Source organism: Harmonia axyridis, chromosome 4 (genome assembly GCF_914767665.1).
Source record: "Harmonia axyridis chromosome 4, icHarAxyr1.1, whole genome shotgun sequence".
NCBI classification, from domain to species: domain Eukaryota; kingdom Metazoa; phylum Arthropoda; class Insecta; order Coleoptera; family Coccinellidae; genus Harmonia; species Harmonia axyridis.
Window position 1 is genome coordinate 14,685,349 of NC_059504.1, and position 21,442 is coordinate 14,706,790.

The following is a 21,442-nucleotide window of genomic DNA, read 5'->3' on the forward strand; positions in this document are numbered from 1 at the left end:
AGATATAGGTGATTATAAGAATATTGAAGAAAGAGGAGAAAAACTTCTCAATTGGCTGACGAAAAATTTCATCCTAGCTAAAAAAGTGGGAGAAAATATTATTATTGATGAGCATGTTACCATATATCCTCCATATACTGAGGAGACATGTTATTGTGAAAATACAATAGTTCTTGAGAGAGTACGAGATTTATTTGGAAAAATGCAAAGAGAATCCCACTAGTGTCATTTCAAGATTTTATTACGACTGAATAAGTTTACAATACTGTTTTTTTATAATCTATGAGGTAGGATGTTTCGAAGTCTTGTTCATTGTGAATTGTACCAATAACTTGAGACTGATAATAAAATAGAAATAACCGATTGAATTCATATTAGTTATTGACTTTTGTATACATACTATTTCTTTTATCCAATTATCAACAAATATGTTGTTTAAGAAATAATAATTTCTTAGAATTCAATTGATAAAATTAAAACAAAATCTTTATTTATTATTGCTGTTTATTTGTTGTAAAAATATTTTACACAAATATCAACACTAAAATATATAAGGATGCCATAAAAAATTTGAAAACAGGTATAGAGTTTCTTCTTTCATAATATAAATAACAATCTAAGTAACTATTCACTACCAAGCGGCAAAAGATAAATTTGTGCTGATATCTTTTTTTTTGACTTCTTCCTTGCTCTCTAGATCTATTTGGTCGAATGTATCTAAAAAGTATTCAATTTTTTCCAACAAGTTGGTTGCAACATTTGCAAATTCGTCCCATATCATATATTCTTGGCTAGCATAGATATCAGAATCTTCAATATCATCCTTAATGCCAAAAAGCTTTTCATCATCTGTTGGGAAAAAAGATTTGATTATGAATAATATTTGTTTTTATATTATATTGTTGTATTTAAGAGAGCAGAAGATGTAATTTCATGTTACCTAAATAATCTGCAAGCAAAACAGTTTTTACATTATATTTTTGCATTTGAGAGAGGAGAAGATGTAATTTTATGTTACCTAAATAATCTGCAAGCAAAACTAGTAGTTTTTGTACTTCATCCTCAGTAAATAAGTCATATAGATCTATAGAGTCAATGGCATAATTCCACAAGGCTTGACAAACCAAAGTTCCCATCAACCAATCGTTTTGACCATATTTCTCCAGAATGGCGATCAATTTCTTAACTCCTCCACTTTTCTTAAAAAGAGTTCTTGATTTATTGTCTGCCATTAAATTGACAAACACTCCCATTGTAGTTTTCAGGATTCGATGTTCGTCTGGAAATTTCATGTTTATTCCTTGGAAAAATTTGTTAGATAATACTCACAATGATCAAGCAAGCTAATCAATGTTTGGAATATATCATTTTTCACAACGTAGGATATGGTTATTTTTGATCTCGATAGATTCCCTAATATTCTCATTGCTTCCACTACATACTCGTTATTGGTCGATTTTGTATATTCAGAAATGCCTTAAACAAATCGTAGCTTATTTAATTGAAATAATTATAAATCTAAAAATGTACCTTCGATTATATCCACTTGTCTCACATGAAATATATCCTGCTCAGTTTCAGTAATGTAGTAATATGAAAGATTGTTCAATGTCCCCAAAATTGCTAAAACGAGTTCCTGATTTCTCTTGAACGGATTGCTAATCAGAACTTTCAGGAACTCATCGATTAATTTTAATCCATATTTTTCGTTCACTTCTCTGCCTATTTCTGGATTTATGACAATATTAGCTGTTATTCGAAGCACCTAAAACAATTTGCTGCTGTTATTCCACAAAACAAAATGTTTTATGCTTAATCTCATTTAAATTTGCTGAAGCTTCAAATATTGAATATAATTTATTGAATTGATACCTAATTGACTAAAGTTGAATAAAGTACCAGGAAGACCCTCTTGAAGAGAAATGGTTATTTTGCAAATAAGTTGTATATAATAACTTGGCGGTCTTCATATTTCAAGCCGTAATAATGTGCTTGGATCAGTCAAGATCAGAGTTGGCCATCACACCTAGCTGTGCTAACAGGAATATTCCTGTCTAAATGCAGTGCGAAACACTTATTGATTGATAGGGGTAACCGCCACTGCCCAACGTACTGAACTATCTTATCTAGGTCTACCTGTAGCTGGTCAGAGGAAAGGGATATAATACTGTAGAATTCGGTATCGTCAACGAACAGAAGATACCTCACAATGATCAGATGTAGAGAAATAACTGGACCAAGAACCGATCCTTGTGGCCCCCCGCTTGTAAACTATGCAGCCTGTGTAGAAAAAACGTCATCAATCCAAGAGAGCCAGTTACATCGAGTTCCCATATGCCCTTGCAAAGTCCAAGTATATACTTCAAGTTCAATCGGAATACCAACGTGTACTAGTTTGATCAAGTCATTCACCGCCATAAGAAGAGAGTTGAGCGACCCGGAAGAAAACCTTGTTGTTCATTGGGGATCAATATGTTGGATAAAGAAACTCAAGAATATGATCAGCAGTGATTCTCTTCAGTACTTTGGAAACCGTGGACACGAGGCTTATTGGGAAAGAATAAGACTTGTAATATCGTCGTTATCAGGAGCTGCAAAGACATTCAAGGAGGAAATATTTCTCAACAATATCTGAAGACAAAGGGGGAATGAGAGCTGAGACAACGATAATTGAGCAAGGGATGGACGACTGATGTAGGCTCCTCATTAAAGTATCACCCATAACATTAGCAGAATCAAAATATTCATAAAAAAAATATTAACTAATGCGAAAGAACAGAACAGTAGTTAGGATATTAAGACAATATGATCTGATTTACCAACGATATCTCGGACAAGCTGTCGATCATCTCAAGATTCAAGAGAGATGGGTAATAAGAAATTCCACACTAGTTTTTTATATTATTTCAGAAAAACATCAATCACTTACTTTGATCATGACATCTTCACTACATTTACCATCCTCGCTTTCAGACCCATCATCAGTTTTCATGGAGCAGACCTTCAGGGTTCTTTCCAAATAAATCTTCCACAGTTTCAGCAGTGTGTCAATTGACTTAAATTCATGAAAGAACTGAAAATAACCTGCTATGAACTTTTTCCATGAAAATTCAGTATAACAACTTTCAAAAATTTTTTGTGGAATATAATTTTGACGATAAATTCTATACAGTAAAACAAAAAAGTCAGAATCTTATGGTTTATATGTACACCTAACATATTCAAAAAAATTACCTTCTCTCTTGTACTATCTACTTTCGCCACAATATTTCCCATGGTGTAAGTCAATCTCACTATAATCTCTTCACTTCCTGAGTACTTTTCGAATAATTGAACGAATATTTTATATACATCTTTTTTCTCTATTATCTTATCACAGCAACTTCCATTCGTTGAAATTATACTGGAATTGAAATTTTTTGTGATCACCAGCTCATTGCAATAATTCAAATTTATCACCTCAATATTCTCGAGATGTTACTGATAACATCAGCGTCTTCACTAAACATTTCCATAGTGACACACAGCTCAGATGTAGCACCACTTGAGTTGAATCTCTCGAATATTGTGTCTTCCGAGGCCAAATTTCTTAGTGCTGCTGTGAGTTGGAACAAAGCATGTCTCGTCTGCTCAGTCATAGCTATTTTGTCGAGTTTCTGTTGAAATGAATAAATCATGATTGATTCAGATTATAAAATATACAGGCCAGAACACTGTCAACATAAAGCTGTATCATGGCTAACTCCCACGTTCAAAAAATACTTACAGCGACATTGATGATCTTCATGTGAAGGGCCATGAGATCCAACGTTCCCAAAGAAATCATCTTTTGTTGGAGCTGATTGTTCATGGACAAGAATTTCACCGCCCCATAACCATAAACACAGGCTTCTGAGTCGTCCAGAGGACTAGATCTACCAAGAGCGTCAAGAAGTAGTTCTGAAAAGGAGTGTATGAGAAGCAATTCAGCAATGCTTCTTAACCATTAAGACGATTTGGTTTGTATCTTACCCAAGATATTCTTCTCTAGAAAGAGATGATCGTTACAATCGTTCTTGGCAACTTTGAACAATAATTTACACACACCGCTGAGATTGTTGCCAGTAACTTTGAGCTGAAAATTAGAGCCCTAAGTATGTGTTTGAGTGAGTTGTATCTTGGAACGTAAGCATTTTCGGGCTCATGATTATATGAAGTCTTTGCCTTGAAATTGCACATTGAATCTCATTTTAGACAGAGTTAGAAAATTACGGGCTTTTTAGCCGGTTTATAGTCGATTTCGCACTTGACGTTTTCCTAGAACTGCAGTAAGTTTTTAGGTGGTGAATCTTTTTAGAAAATTGAGGGTGGCCTTTCATGTAAACTGAAACTTCCTGGAAAAGTAACTCGTTTTCCTCACGCCCTGTATAATCAACAGCCTTGGAAATTGGATTGATTTTATCTTGATATTTTATTATAGTTTTTGCAATATTTTGTAAAATGGTTAAATGTTATAAATATTCCGATTTTATCAGTAAACAATGATATAAAAGGAAAGTTAGCTCTCCTTAGAATTCATTTCTGAAGCTCTATCTTCTTTTGTTTGATGTCTTGGTCTTGATATTTGTTTGATGTTTTTCGAGCTGTAACCATTAGATAAGAAGGCTTGTCTCAAGTTATTTGAAGTTATTAAGGTCCATATAAAGATATGTCGAGATTTCTGTTTTGATGCTGGAAGAGTTCTTGTGTAAATATTCTGTTTGTGGGAGTAGGTTTGCTCTAAACCCTGTATCTTAATCTTAGTCTACTTTTCGAGTTTCTTGTCCAATAACCTGGATAAAAAAACCCGTAATTCCTCAACTCTGCTAAACAATCTGGCTGTCAGAGACTTCAGCATTATAGACTGACAAAGAAACTGCAACACCCAGAAGGAGCTGTTTAAATTAAAAATTTTTTTTGGTAAAACATAGATAGTATAGCAAGGAGTAATTGATTGAAATTTGGAGAAAAAACGAAACGTTCGCAATTTTTTTTTCAATAAATTTGTTAATGCGTTTGTCCATCGCGATTATATCTATTAACTCCCCAACACGTCTCGGCAATGATGCAATAAGATGGTCTATTTCTTCTTGAGGGATACTATCCCAAACTACTTGTACTTCATGTCTCAGAACCGCCAAAGTCCGTGGGGACTGGGGTGAATTTCAAAGCCTTCTATCCATGATGTCCCAAACAAACTCTATGGGCGAAAGATCGGGGGATCTGGGCGGCCATGGCAAAAGATTCACATGGGTCGCTTCGAAAAAGTTTAAACTAACTCTGGCAACATGAGATCGGGCATTATCTTGCTGAAATATTGGAATCTCGAGCCACTTAAGGTAAGGGAGAACATATGGCTCCACTATTTCTTGAAGGTAATGTAGCGCTGTCATGTTACCTCGAGTAAAGACTAAAGGTGACCTACTTGCATGTGCAATGGCACCACATACCATAACGCCTACTGTCCGGTGTACATGACACTCAACATCAAACTGAGGTCTTTTTCTCCGACGTCGTCTAACCCTTTTTCGGCCATCATGTGCATCCAAGGAGAATCGAGATTCATCAGAAAAGACGACTTGATACCATTCCACATTCCAATGCTGACGTTCTTTGCTCCACTGGATGGCCTTGTTCTTCTAACCACTCATCAGCCAAAGATCGATTTTTTTGCAAATCGGTCTCTAATGGCCATAAGTCTTAGACGTCGATCTTGAACTTCATTTGTGCCCTTTCGACGTTCGGTGCCTACACTTCTTCGATTTTGGGCATTATCAAACCACGCTTGACAACATCTCATAACAGTAGTTGGATTTCTATTCTAAAAGTTAGCAATTTCTCGAAATGACAACCCCGCCTCCCGTAGACCATTATTTCGATCTTTTTCAAATTCACTTAGCTGGCGATAAACTCACAACAACTAAACATCGACTTTGGATCTCTTCGAGCAGCTGGTTTGTTGTAAAATTCGAAAAACTTGCAAAAAACGACTACAATATTTAAGTAACAAAAATTGTTTACATGAAAAAACCTTCACGATTTTCATCTCCAAATTCAATATTTCACTCCTTGCTATACTATCTATGTGTCACAAAAAAAAATTAAAATTTGAACTGCTCCTTCTGGGTACAGTTTCTTTGTCAGTTAGTATATTATTGTACATTGTTGATAACACCCTCTATAGCAAACCGATAAACATTTCGAGGTCAGAGGGACATCTTCCGTGGAAAAAAAGAACACTTCAGTTATAATTACCGCAAGGATGATCCTGGCCAGACCTAAAAGCAACACCGGATTTGGAGATTCGACAAATCTGTAGAGACACTTCAAGATGTGTATCTTCATTTTGGAAGTGACCTTTACGTCCAGCATCTTCTGCTTCTCCATGCAGTCGTACATCTCTGAAAGCAACCTAACTACAGTTTCTTCATCGGCTTTCACGCAAGACTGAGTGTTCAAACATGCCACGATATCGTCCACAGTCTTGTCTTCAGCTTCCAATACTGAAATGGAGGTTTGTAATTTTTTAGATTCGTTGCTCTTTAGTTCCCTATTAAAGTAACCTTTTTCCACGAAAAGCGTGGTCGAATGTTCTATTATCTGTCTGTTGTCGAATATCTTCTCCAGGTTTTGTGGACCGAGAAGCAGGCATTTGGATAGGTCCTGTCTTTTAGACGGTCGCCCGAAGGGTGTCTTGAACTTGGATTGGTTATATTCGGTCTTTTCTTCCGGAGAGCTGTACGCGTTTCGGAACTGAGGCGCCTTTACCTCTTCAGTTTCTTCCAGCACTGAAAAAAAGTATAGATTCAGATGTGCTTAGAATATCGACAGGTTTTGGAGATTTTTATAATGGGAGGAATGCCGTGTTTCATACCGGGATCACTGATGGAATGATCATTATAACAACTCAGTGGTTCCTGCCATATACACCCTTCACCTTTATAATAATAATAATAATAATAATAATAATTTATTAAATCAAAATACCATACAGGTGTAGATTCAATCAAAATACATACAAACATGAAGAAAAACTATAAAAATTGAATTACAACTTCTCAAAATCACCCTCCTGTAAGAACTCTCCTATATTATAATAACTTTTATCAATAAGAATCAAATTATTTGGTAATGACTTAAATTTTTCTGGCAACTTATTCCACAATGTCAGCAAGCTATAAGTTACATTTTTCTGTAAATATGAATAATTGGGCTTATCCTCTTGAAGAATATTTTTTCCTCTTGTATTATAGGAATGTTGGAGTTGAAGATCTTTGAAATCATTATAGTTATTTACTATGAACATCACTGATTCATATATATATAGACCGTACAGTGTTAAGATGTTGAAATTCTTGAATATGTTCCTGCAGGTTTCATATTGATTCATGCCAAAGATGATTCTTAGGCATCTTTTTTGTAAAAGAAAAACTCGCTGCGCTTCTGTAGATCTTCCCCAGAAGATGATTCCATATCTTATCCTAGAATGAACGTAGGCATGATAGGCAGTCAGAGCAGCATCCAGCCCTATCATCCTTATAGTCCGCAATGCATAGCCATAGCGTGCTATCATTGGTGAAATCTTCTCAACGTGACTACTCCAGTTGAGATTACGATCTATGTTCACTCCTAAAAATGACAGGTTTTCAACTGACTCAACTGCACAATCTTGGAATCTTAAGTTTAGTTGTTCATTCTTTTCCCTGAATATTAAAAGTTTTGTTTTTTCCAAATTTAGCATCAAGTTGTTATTAAGGAACCATTCATTCATATTTTTTAGATCATTCTCAAGACTTTTGATGCATGCATTTTGATTTTCTGCTTTACATATTATTGATGCATCATCTGCAAACATTATAACATCGTTGTTGGTAGTCTGAACTAGATCGTTGGCATAGATTATGTAGAGCAATGGTCCTAATATGGAACCCTGTGGTACACCGTTCAATACTTGTTTGGAATCAGATCGTATTATATTTCCATTTCTTCCTCTACTTATTGTCTTTTGGGTTCTTTTGGATAAATAGGATTCAATGAGCTTCAGTGCTACCCCTCTAATACCATATTTCTCCATCTTTGCCAGTAATTTCTCATGGTTGACTCTATCAAAGGCTTTTGACAGGTCCAGACAGAGAGCCGCTGTAACATTATTTTGATTTAGTGACCTGATGATAGAAGTAAGTGCTTGATATATTGCATTCAATGTTGACTTTCCCTGTCTAAAACCATATTGTTGTTTCGAAAGTATGTTCTTTGCTTCAAAAAACTGCATTAATTTGTCAAAAATTATACGCTCAAATATTTTATTCACATTAGATAGCAATGATATTGGCCTATAATTATCAATATTTTCTTTACTTCCTTTTTTATAGATAGGTTTCACCATTGCTTCCTTTAATCTTTGTGGATATTTTCCTGTTTGTAGAATCTGGTTTATAATGTGAGTAAGTGGAGTTTTTATTATTGATGCACACTTCTTGAGCAGTTTTACTGGTATGTTATCACTTCCCACTGAATTTTTATTTTTTAGTTGCAAAATGTATTGGTATGTTTCTTGCTCTATAAGTGGACTTAAAAATATGCTATTGTTGCAGGATTTGATGTTACTGTTGTCCGCATCAGTACCACTATTGCTTCTATTTGAACCTATAAAATGTTTGTTAAATTGATTGAGTACATCTCTAGCTTCTAGAGAAGCTTGGTGCCATTCTCTCGAGTATTTAACAGCATGTAGAGCCACCTCTCGTTTTAGCAAAGAACCACCAGAAGGTAGAGGAAAATCGATGAAGATAAACTTCAATTTTCAGAATATTCTGAAGATTATTAATTATCTGTTCGTCCAGAAGATTTTTTTCATCTGTATTTGTTAATTTCAAAAGATTCTGCTATTGCACGCGTTAATTAAGTGGAACCTCGTCAGCTAGTGAAAAGAAATAACGAAAATTGCAATAATGTTAAAAAACAAGAATATGGCAAGAAAGCTAAATTTTGAGAAACCACCATACTTTAGATTTCATAGATGAAAAACTATTTTACGTGGATGCATAGAAAATAAAATAAGCGAGAACTTACGATTGTCCAAAGAGTTCTTCTTGAACAACTTCCTCTTGGGAAGTGGCCTTTCGAGAGAGGGAAGTCTAACTTTCCTCATGGGCAAGTCTTTGAGCCCGATGTTGAAGATTTTATCGTCGTTGATTTCTGAAACGGAATTCGACCTATGTCTGATGCTGGACGAGGCATCTTCGCTTAATCTTGTTGAAGCTGCCAACATGGACGGAGATAATATCATATTAGTTTCTTGCAAGTTGTTTGTTGGTAAGTCCGATTCATTCTGGAGATAACGTAGACTGTAAAAGAAAAAGTTGAGGATGAAGATGGCATACTATAGTCGACCAAAAAGTAATAAAAATATCAAATGACGAATCTGTCTAGCCCATCGAAAAAGTTCTGGATTTTCACCACAACAACAAATTTCTGGTCAAAACTCAATAGCTTTTTATCAAGCAACCATGGTATTTCCCTGAAATGGGCTCGTTAGTCTAGAAATTTTAGGTTTTTATACTGGACTAAATTGTAAAGAAGAAAATTGACACAGATAGTGTTCAAAGTTTCTCTTGGCGGATTCACTGTTTTCCAGGCTGGAGAAGGTCTGGAACGTTGAAAATTCTAGCGCTCCTCTAGAACGTACACTTTGTGGGTTGTGGTCCTTATACTGTGATTAAAGTAGTTCACGGCCAAGGATAAATTAGGGAAATAAAAGAACGGGATAAAAACACTTATTCAATTTATTTTCAACCCACTAAAAATGTGTGAAGAAGATTATATTTAGATCTTATCGTTTTTGAAGGGTCGCTGGACACTTGGGTCGTTGCGTCTCGGTCGCAGGTACTTTTTCGCCGGTCTCGGGAACAGATGTGAAAATCTTTACTCTTCTCGTTGTCGGTGCAAGTGTTGAACATATGTTGTAGTTGTAGACTGGACTGACCTCAATTGAAATATTCGCCCTGAAATGCCGATTTTTATGGGCATTCAGGCCGTTTTCCATTCGACCGTTAGCAAAGCCTTTCTACAGATCCCTTATGGGTGTGGCTTTGATCATTCCAAGTTTTTACACCGAGTTCTTCTGTTTTTAGCATTTTGTTTCGAAATTTAACTCAACTCGAATATTTTCGAAGGAATCGATAGATTCCCTACAACTTATTACAAATAAACTATTTACATTATGTCGTTCGTTGAAGTTTCAAACGGAAGAAGTCTATTATTTTAAGCATTTTACATATATTTCAGAATTGTGTCATGTTTTTTTTAGAAACTTGTTGAATTCTTTCACTTGTGTTTTTTTCGAGGTATATAACTTCAAGTTGGCATTACTGTTCAAGATGGCGACCGATTTAACAGCTGTCAAGTGATTTATTCTCAGTTTGGTTTGGCAATTCATCATGAATAGACTCAGGCCTGAACAACGCTTGCAAATAGTGCAATTCATTTCGAAAATAATGGTTCTGTGCGGAATACGTATCGCGCACTACGTCCATTTTATTTTGTTTAGCGATGAAGTGCAATTCTGGTTGAATGGCTACGTCAACAAACAAAACTGCCGCATTTTGAGTGAAGCTAATCCCCAAGTGTATGTCGAAACACCGTTACATCTAGAAAAACTGACTGTTTGGTGCGCTTCATGGGCTGGTGGAATCATTGGTCCGTACTTCTTCAAAAACGATGATGGCCAGAACGTTACAGTCAATGGTGATCGGTAAAGAACTAACTTTTTCATTCCTGAATTGAACAACCATGATGTCCAGGAGCTGTGGTTCCAACAAGACGGCGCAACATGTCACACAGCTCGTGCCACAATCGATTTATTGAAAGACACGTTTGGTGACCGCCTAATTTCACGTTTTGGACCTGTGAATTGGCCTCCAAGATCTAGACGCTAGACTACTTTCTGTGGGGCTATGTAAAGTCATTGGTCTATGCGGATAAGCCACAAACCCTTGACCATTTCGAAGACAACATTCGCCGTGTTATTGCCGATATACGGCCACAAATGTTGGAAAAAGTCATCGAAAATTGGATGTCCAGATTGGACTACATCCGAGCCAGCCGTGGCGGTCATATGCCAGAAATCATATGTAAATGTAATGCCACAATATTATCTCGCGGATAAATAAAATTCATGTCAATCGAATAATCCAACGTTGTTTTATTGCAATTTAAAGTTTTATACCTCTAAAAGAAAACACCCTTTACAAGCCAAAAAGAACATTATTTCATTGTTTTGCGAATAATTGAGAGCTTGAGATTTGGTGCATAATTTATGGTAATATCTAATATCGAGTACAATGACTTCGCTTAGAATTAATTTGGAGCTAATAATGGGAGGTTTCTTCGGTCGAGGTCAATGCTTTGATGAGAAATAAACCCACCTATTATGTTTTTCTGGAGTGGGTGAAATGGGCCCTCCTTACAGGTGCCACAATCAAACACGAAGGAAAATCAATATCATATTTTCAAACAATTGGAAACATAACCAACCGACACGAATGGCAAATATTGCATTCAACGACACATATTTCGTTAAGAATTTGATTCTCAAATTTTTCTTTCGAGTCTATGCAACCCCAACGCTGCAAATTATCCATCGCAATGACAAAATAATTGAACAAACTTTAACATTTAAATACCTTGGAACAGACATAACAAGTGAGAGGAATATAAACGAAGGAAGTAAAAGTACAAATCACCAAGAGCAATAGAATATCGGGAGCTCAATTGGGGGTTGTTGCCACCCTCAGATGGTTTTTTTCAGAAACAATGTCATAGGAATGCTTCCGTAATACAGAACTTGAAAATTATTTTTGGATTCTTTAAAACTCTAAGGTTCTTGAATTTGGACGGTTCAACTGTCTGTTCAACATCATCTTTTGACAGTTAGTTCAATATTACATTATTTGTACCGGGTTTTTCACCATAATTTGACCCCCCCTTTAACTTTGTTACTAGAAGAGGTACAAAAAAATGTTTTCTACAAAAGTTTCACGGAATCAACTAGTGTTTTTTAAAATGATTTCACAAAACAAAATATATACAGAGTGGGCCACATATTGATAGCAACTTCATTTTTTCAAATGGAACAACACCCTGTATATTTTTCTATATTTGACTAGCTCTTCTTCCCCTGATTTCGAATATATAACATATGTTTGGTCTATCTCTTTTATTCTGAGTACCATAGAGTTTGAAATTCTAAGAACCACCTGGCAAAAGTAATAAATTTCCAAGTGGAAGGCTGCGATAACTCAAAATGCCCTTTTTGAGTTATCTCGTTGGCAACGATATGACATACGTTTTTCACTATAAATTGGAATTGGATCATTTGGATGCAACTCCATATATTCTCTCTTTGTAGGTTTCTTATTTTATTGTTCTCCACATAAAGCGAAAATATTTCAAATTTTTCCGCTTCTGTGTGCATATTCGATGAATAGTTTTATTCAATGACAAACGTATGTTATATATCGTAGCCAACGAGATAACTCAAAAAAGGGCATTTTGAATATCGCAGCCTTCCAATTGAAAACAATCACTTAGCTTGCCAGGTGGTTCTTAGAATTTGAAACTCTGAGGTACTCAGAATAAGAGAGATAGGCCAAATATATGTTATATATTCGAAATCAGGGAAAAAAGAGCTAGTCAAATATAGAAAAATATACAGAATGTTCCATTTGAAAAAATGAAGTTGCTATCAATATGTTGCCCACTCTGTATATATTTCGTTTTGTGAAATCATTTAAAAAAATATTAGTCGATTTCGTGAAACTTTTGTAAAAAACATTTTTTTGTACCTCTTCTAGTAACAAAGTTGAAGGAGGGGTCAAATTATGGTGAAAAACCCGGTACATGAGAAAGCTGTGTGCAAATTGTGAGCCGCGCGAGCTCTAATCGATCAACAACGTGTTAATGATTCTGAGCAGTGTTTGAAGCTGTTTAAGTGCAATAAACCTGAATTTTTGCGTCGATATGTGACAATGGATGAAACATGGCTCCATCATTTCAGTTCGGAGTCCAATCTACAGTCAACTGAGTGGACTGCACACGATGAATAGAATCTAAAGCGAGGAAAAATATAACAGTCAGCTGGCAAGGTTATGGCATCAGTATTCTGGGATGCGCAAGGTATAATATTCATTGATTACCTCCAAAAGGGCCAGACTATCAACAGCGATTATTATATAGCATTATTGGATCATTTAAAGGATGAAATCGTTGAAAAACGGCCTCATTTGAAAAAGAAAAAGGTGCTGTTTCATCAGCACAATGCGCCGTGTCACAAATCAATGAAAACAATGGCAAAATTGCATGAATTGGACTTCGAATTGCTTGTGCATCCACTGTATTCGACAGTTCTTGCCCCCAGCGATTTTTTCCTGTTCTAGTGTTCTCAGACCTTAAAAGAATGTTCGATGGAAAAAAATTTAGCGCCAATGAGGAAGTAATCGTCGAAACTGAGGCCTATATTGAAGCGAAAGACAAATCGTACTACAAAAATGGTATCGAAAAGTTGGAAGATCGCTATAATCGTTGCATCGCTCTCGAAGGAAACTATGTTGAATAATAAAATCGTATTTTTCCAAAAAAATCTGTTTTACTATGGTAGACCGGTGACTTTTCATTGGCCTGTTATATCTCGAAAACAAAGCGTTTGCGGGCCTATGTCTATAGGACATTTTTTCTAAAAATTATCCGCATGTTAAGTTTTCCTTTGCTTTGTTTATTGAATAATCCCCTCTTCATCCTTTATACATATAAGAATAATTTTCCCTTTTTGCCTTTCCAGTCTTATCATCTAATCTCTTTGAATCGCCAGACGAAGGTCGATAGAAGTACTTAAAAATTAAGAGTGAAAGAAAACACGTCTGGCAAAAACATGGAATTAATTCCAGTAAAAAGATCATCTAATGTTTGTATTGTGTGAAAGAATGAAAGGTCGTTGCTTGTTTGCGTGTCTATTCTCGATTTCTTGTATAACGTTTCATTATTGAGATTTATCGAAGTGGTTTCGCAGAAATAGCATGTTATCGAATTGAGTGTGAAAAAAAAAATTGATATTAAGTACCGTTATGGAGACGTTAATTTTTTTTCTGGTTAAAAAAATTGTGGAAAATTTGCTATCAAGAGAATCAGTCTTATGAATAAAATGAATAAATATTATTACATTTTACATTATACAGGGTTAGAACTATTTAGAGGGGCCAATATACAGGGATATCGAAAACCGTTAGAAAGACAGGGTGGCTTAAATTACAAAAAAGTTGCGTTATTTAGGGATGAGTGAGTTGGTGTGAACAGATCCGAAATATCTCCATTGGTTCCCGAGATATCTCGAAAAAATTGAACATCGAAATTTTTTTGTTCTATATAACTCATTTGTTTTGGATATAACTTCACGAAATTTGGTTTATAGCCATTATCCAATCTGGGATACTAATGGTTTCTTAAGATTTTTTCTGTTTTCCCTTGTTTCAGTAACGCGGTAGTCAAGTGATGATTTCACATAACAACTCTTTAATTTGCGTACCTAAACTCAATATTTTTGTAAAGTGTGATACATTGTTGAATTCGTAATTTTTTTCTTTATCACCCCATAAGGAGTTCCAATATGGCGTTCATAAGAAAAAAAATTGACTATCGCAATCCTGAAACAATGGAAAAGAGAAAAAATCTGATGACACCATTAGAATCTATATGTATATTGGATAATGACAATGCGATCTGAAAATACAATGAAAAAACAGGGTGTTCCATAAGAAAAATCATGTTTAGTTGTTTGAACCCTGTGTATTTCCAAACAATTTGAGAATGTAGCTCCAATGAAACCCAATCATAGTAATTCGATAATTTCGGCGCTTAATCGTAATAGAGCTTCGCGTCAATAGTGGAACACTCTGTATAACACTTGATGGTCTGGTCTAAACAATATGACATGTCAATTGTCCGACAAAATGCATAGGTAAATATTTTTCTGGAACAAAGTCTAAGCCTCTAGACGTTTTCGAGGTTCTCCTGTGATTTTTTTGTATCCTGCTATCTATTTGAGGAAAAAAGTTGAACAATTCTCTCTAATGTGTTAGAAAAATCAAAGGAATATTTGTATAAATTCGTGTTGGGAGTAGATCAGTCAAAAATTCTGTAAGAAATATCAATCCTATCAAAGAAAAATCTTTCAAAAAATTGCGAAAATTTGATATCCAGCTATTTGGTAAATTTTGCTTATTAACGAACATTACCATATGTTGCTTTGAACCTCAAACTACCCTGAAAATTGATGTCTTCTATAGAAAAAGTGAACGAACAACAAATTACCTGAATGAGCTGGGCGGTCTGTTTGCAGTTTTCGATTTATTACCGAAAAGATGTCTTTCTTTTTCCCTCGGTGTAAAAGGCCTTTTTGTTTGAATAGGGTGAACTGCAGGATTTATCAGGACGTTTTCAGCAGGTGTATGTGTCTCTGAAATATTGAAAATTAGAATGAATTCCAAAATTTTCATGTCGATAATACTCCACACCATTTCGCAGTTGAGTATTCTATACTTAAAGCAAAAATGTCTCGTAGAGCTAGTTGTATAATTCAACCGGTTTTTTAATTGAAATCAGTTATAAAAATTGATTGTATGTTGAATCTTTTGAATTGAAAACGCTGTATGAGCTACGGCGTGTTCTTAAGAAGAGGTACAAAGAAAAATGAGAAATTGTTTGGAGAGTTTTAAGGAAAAAAGTCTTATCAATATGTACCCGCAAATGCTTTATTTTCGAGTTACAGGGTGTTTCTTGTAGTCCTACTTTTTTGTGATGATTATACCAGTCTATTAATGAATCTTCATTAATGTTCAGCTTCATACTGGGTAAATAAGTATAACATTTTATGATTGATTCATTCATCACAGCTTTCCAACTGGATCTTTGAATTACTAGAGAATTGATTGAAATCAGCAGCGGATACGACAAAACAGCAAAAAATTAAATCGAATCAAATCAAAAAATGTGGTAGCTACTGAACCAAAGTTTATTCTACATTTTTCTAAACTACCAATAGTCCACTAGGAAGAAGGTCTGGAGGAAAAACGCTTCTTTCTTCCCGCTGAAACTGTTCCAGAAAAAATATCACCCTGTAGATTTGCTTATCACATGAGTAAAATTTTGAATCCGAATATGCCAAATTTAAGTTGAATATATTTCCAAGGAAAGATGCTTTGAGAAAAAAACTTGAAAAAGAAAAATCAAACTTTAAACCTTGAACTCAAAAACAAAGCGTTTGCGGGTCATGTTTATAGGACTTTTTTTCTTGAACCGATCTGAAGAATCTGTAATTTTCGTTTGTACCTCCAATTTAGGAACACCCTGTTTATAGTGTCATTACACCATCACAAATCAAATATAATTTTCTATGAAATGTTATACATATCAAAATTGAAAAGCTTTTAGAGAATTTTTCGCATTAAAAAATAACGATATTGTCGAAACGACGTTAAAAACAAATACCTATACCGTGAGTATGAGTCTGGTTACATCAACCTTATGAATTTGTTGTTTTTCGGCAATTCATTTTTCGAAACTTAATGAAATTAAAGTATTTTTTAGAACTTATCATAAATCCTTTTTCGTACGATTTTTTATCACTCATATCAAAAGGAATTCCTCATTGTAAGTAGGTACCTTTTATTGCGTGTCTGGCTTCATTGATGATTTCCGCGCTTGTTTTCCTATGGGATGGCTCAAATATCGACGCGGAAAATTTTCCGTTTCCACTGATGTGGAAATTCTGGTTCTTCATATCCATCGTCATCAGCACCTAAGGTAGTCTTCTGTTAAGCTTCCTTCACATCCATAAATGAGATTTGGAACCCAAGAAATGTTTCTTCAAGTGCGGCACTTGACGCTTCCAGTTCTGTACTGCCGTCCGTCCGTTTAAACCTAGTTCTTGTTGAGGGAAAACTATTGATTAATTTCGGAAAATAAACGCTTTCCCAGACATGCAAGTTTGCGTGGAAAATAATCGATATTAATGTATTTCCATTTGGTAGAAGCCAAGTCCGTTGACACCTGACTGAATCCACATGTCTTATACGGACGTGTCAGTGGGTCAGTGTGATGTTACCTTGTCATCATTTAGATGTCATTTAAAAGTAGAGTAGGGTGAGGAAATCGAAAAATCATGTATTATTGAACAAGTGTGTAATGATAGATGATACGTTCGATTGGGTGTTAGCTAATATTATACGGAAGTCGAATACTGTACTTTTCTTTTGAATATTATTTTTAGGCACTGTAATGAACTCTATTTATCTTTCGAATGGGGTTTTCTTTTACTAGGAGATTATATGAAATAAAAACACTTACTTTTACACTATGGTCTACAATTTCACAGAATGTGGATAAAATGTCTATAACAAAATAATATCAGTTTGGTGATTACTTTTTTTACAAATTTCTAATAAAATTTTCCGGAACTATTGGGCCTAGGACTTTTCGATGGAGAATATTGTATTTAATGTTTTCGAATCATGTTTTTGGTTTCTTCATTGTTAAATGAGTGTGATATACAGAGCTAGGAGGATCGATGCGGTAGAGCAACCGATTTGTACACTAAATTTTATGTGAATAGCCTTTTTACTTTCCGAAGAAAAAGTGGACTGATTGATTTTTCCAATTGATTCTTCACATTGCATAACGCGAACCATGAAAATTTTAGGGTATTTAGAAAATTTTTGCTCTCAATCAATTCCAAAGGCTCAATTGTATGTAATGAATCAATTTGACGGTTCTTATAGCCAATTTTGGGGTGCCCGTTTTCTCAGAGGATTTATTTGTTTCATACCGGGATCACTGATGAGATGGCCACTTAGTGGTCCCTGCCTTATACACCTTCCATCTTCATAGCGGAACGTGGTTACTATGCCGTAGAACGGTTGGTTTTATGTCTCAAGCACGTTCTTTCGAGAATTGGGCGGTGTTCAAATCCATCTTTAGAGCTGGGAAAGAGCCAACTAATTATATACTGAAATAAAACGCCCAAAATAAAAAGGACGACCGACCTCTTTTTCGAAATAATAAGATATCAGATTATAAACATTTCTTCTCAAAAGTTCCAAATATTTCGCTATATCTTTGTTTTTGTTCGTGTTATTCGAAAAATTCTGAAATGTTCATTAATTTTTTTATGGTTTATATGATACTCATTACATTAGAATCATTAGAAATTAATTACCGTTTTAGATATATGGATATGGAGAGTTGGTGTTTTTTAAATGGAACACCCTAGAAAATCTAAAATTTTGTCTATAAACCATCTATATGCATTTTACTGAACGAATTATTCCCGCGGCCAACACGTATAGAATCCTGTACATCCTCGGCAAAACCGATTTTGAGCTCCTATTCCTAGAAGGCACCATTGAGTGTAATCCTAAAAAAATAAGAATGGTATGCTTAGCATAGACAACAATCTTCTATGGAAGCCTAATTTTGCATCTGCAACCTAAAACTTCCTCAATATCGCATAATATATATCCAAAATGGAGCATCTTTCAATGAAGAAACATCCATACAAATTAACCAAAATAATAAAATTTCTCAAAAATATTTTAATTTTTTCATCTCCTTGATTATACAACATGAATTTTTTGTATTCTGCGAAGTTGACTTTTAATAAGGCGGCAAAATGTGTTTTTGCTTAGGGGAGGCAGATTGGCTAGCGACGGCTCTGTCTAAATTACTAAACTAAATTACGTTCTGTGGAGGGCCATTTTTTTTTTGGAGTGAAGGACGTAAGCATAGTACTACCATAGTATAAAGAAGAAAATTCCTTATACTATGGTACTACACCCATTGGCAGAATATTGGAAGAGATGTCTTTTGCTCTTTGATTAGAAATCGATATTCCAAAAAAAAAAAAAAAAAACATGTGCACTTGGAACACAAATAAAAAAATTGTCATAAGTGTTTTAAGACAGCTTCTACTTAAAGTGTTGTGGTTGATGTTAAACAGATGTTGCTTTATGCAAAGTATTTTGCAATTCATCTATTAGCGTATTCGACTAGTTGCACCAGTGCGAATTAATTCGAATATTTGTAGAGCTAAATGACATAATTAGCTAGAATTATTTTGAACTGGTGCAGCCAGTCGAATACGCTATATATTTCAACGAAAGATTTCTCTTGTGTGGTGTAATGATCTTCCTGATCTTGGAACGAAATCCTTTTTTTCTAAAATTTTCGATTTGATTCTTTGGGAAACTGAAACTCTGATTACTTAACATCATTTATTAATAAATATAATACAATATGTAGACCAATAAAATGCAAAGATTCATTTATCCATTGTAGAAACCATTTCAAACCACTGACGGAGTGCATCACTCAAGACGTTCGGGAGAGAAACTAAATCCCGAACGAGAATATAGAATGAAAATGGAAAAAGATCCATATAGTTTTCAATCACCCACTTTCCGTCTTTGAAGGATGGTGCTCTGATATCAAACACTGAATGCTTATTATCTGGATTTTCGATAATAACATAAACCGTGAAAATATTCGCCAATTTTCCTCTTCTGACCGCTTGTCTGATTTCACCATCCAAAGATACACCTACCCCATCGCTCAGTATAATCAACAACTTCGCTGTCAAACTGTTAGTTTGGGTTTGGGAAGTACTCAACATTTCCGTAGCAAAGTCCACCATTTTCGACAAACAGGTCTGCTTTTGATCGAACTTGAATTTCTGCAGCAATTTAATACCGCTTTTTTCTGTGAATTGATCAGTTAATTTATGAAGGACTTCGGTACGCTCTCCAAAACTCAAAACAGAAAGTTGTCCACTTTCCAGTAATGTGAGAGCTTTCGAAATCAAAGCTACACTCTCGAACGTCATTTCTTTCGATTTTCTATAGGCCATACTGGAGGAATCGTCAATCGCCAAAACAATTTGATACTCTCTCTTGGAAGGTTTGGTTCTTCGAAGCCATATTTTGTCTTTTCTGAATTGTGACGCGATGTAAGGAATCACTTTTCTCATGTTTATCCTACGTCCTGTCCTGTAATCGCCCTTCAGTCTGCTTGCTTGAGTTGGCTCTAGGACAAGTCTCAACTGTTCGGAAAGTTCTTGGGCCAATGAAGATGTCACCGAAGATATTTTCTGCCAAGTTTGTTCTGCATCAACATCAGAAGGAGGCTGAAAGAAAATCGATTAGTTAAAATGAAAAAGTTAAACTTTAAGAGAAAAACTTCAAATAATGATTCAAGAAAATCCTGAATAAAAGAAATTGCAATGAAGCGCGCCTATGGAACTTGGAGCAACTTTGAGACGCCTATAAATGCTTGAACCTAACCTTGATGTGCTTCATCACAAGCTTGACAGAGTTGCATAAAAACCCTTTGAAGTGACCTATGTATACATTTTTCTCTAAAAATTATTTTACTCACCTCATACCAAGACGCCATTTGGTCCTCTACCTCCATTCTCAAAGAATTCATATCTTCAATCGATAAACCTGCGTCTACTTTAATTTTTTCTTCTTCGAAAAGAGTGTGATGGGAAGATACTGGCGGTCTTGCACAAGTAGCAGCCTCAATATATTCACCATCAACGTTTATCTTTTCTATCTCTTCGAGAACATCACCTTCTGGATGGGATTTAGCGTCCTTCTTCTTGTCCTTTTGGTTCTCAACTTTTTCATGTTTTTGTTTGATCCCTTCTACTACTTCCATATCTTTGTCTTCATCCTCGGGAAGATCTTGAGATGACTCAGTTGGCTGTTCAGCTTCCTCTTCTTCTTCATTTGGTACCTATTAATACACAAGAATTGATAGACATTTTTTTGAAGGAAAATCATTATTTAAGTGGGGATGAATGAATTGAAGGAAGAGGAAATGTTCATTGAAATAATAAAACTCAACGTACCGTTTGTTCCTTTTGAGCCTTAGCCTGTTCCTCAGTTGCTACATCTAAGACCTGCGTTGCATCTTCCCTAGCATCTTTAATGTGTTGGTACATTTCTGCTTTCGCGTTTTTATCTTCTTCCGGTTGTTTGGACGTTTGGTCTTCTTCATTATTTTTGAAATCCATGGCTTTCAATTTCTTCTGCACCGGTTCATTTATATCTCCCAAACTTCTCTGAGTGTCTGACTCACCAGGTCTCTCTTTACGTTTCAAGTCTTTTTGATCTTTATTACTGCTATCTGTTTCTTGAGGTTTGTCAGTTTGTGTAGAATGACCACTTTGACTTTCCTCCATCTGAGACTGGCCCATACCATCTTGATCAGGTTTTTCTTCCTGCTGTAATTCATCAATAGGCTGACTACTTTTATTGTCAGATTCAGCTCCTTGAGTCTGTAAGAAGATGATATGAAAATATGAGATCAATATTAT

The 21,442-nt window shown here is 35.2% G+C and overlaps 2 protein-coding genes across 3 annotated transcripts in view; both read right to left on the minus strand.

Moving 5' to 3' along the window:
* Positions 1 to 486: 486 nt before the first annotated feature.
* Positions 487 to 17,171, minus strand: LOC123678049 (armadillo repeat-containing protein 2). Of its 2 annotated transcripts, XM_045614823.1 has the most exons (14): positions 16,732 to 17,170; positions 15,382 to 15,526; positions 9,091 to 9,365; positions 6,582 to 6,806; positions 6,274 to 6,521; positions 4,012 to 4,114; positions 3,767 to 3,939; positions 3,460 to 3,656; positions 3,235 to 3,403; positions 2,930 to 3,073; positions 1,531 to 1,765; positions 1,330 to 1,476; positions 1,019 to 1,279; positions 487 to 849 (listed from the first exon to the last, which is right to left on the minus strand). In XM_045614823.1, the coding sequence occupies exons 1-14, from the start codon at positions 16,859 to 16,861 to the stop codon at positions 632 to 634; spliced, it is 2,670 nt and encodes an 889-aa protein (XP_045470779.1). In that variant the 5' UTR covers positions 16,862 to 17,170; the 3' UTR covers positions 487 to 631. The 2 variants fall into 2 exon arrangements, with proteins under 2 accessions (XP_045470779.1, XP_045470777.1); XM_045614821.1 differs by having other exon boundaries at positions 6,274 to 6,806; positions 16,732 to 17,171.
* A 2,152-nt stretch (positions 17,172 to 19,323) lies between these two features.
* The window catches only part of LOC123679148 (midasin), a 159,712-nt gene continuing 157,593 nt past the window's right edge, over positions 19,324 to 21,442 (minus strand). Inside the window, exons 31-33 of the mRNA XM_045616568.1 lie at positions 20,975 to 21,403; positions 20,497 to 20,859; positions 19,324 to 20,245 (exon numbers count right to left, since the gene is read on the minus strand). Coding sequence (XP_045472524.1) covers positions 19,385 to 20,245; positions 20,497 to 20,859; positions 20,975 to 21,403 — 1,653 coding nt within the window. The 3' untranslated portion in view covers positions 19,324 to 19,384. The remainder of the gene's footprint in view (positions 20,246 to 20,496; positions 20,860 to 20,974; positions 21,404 to 21,442) is intronic.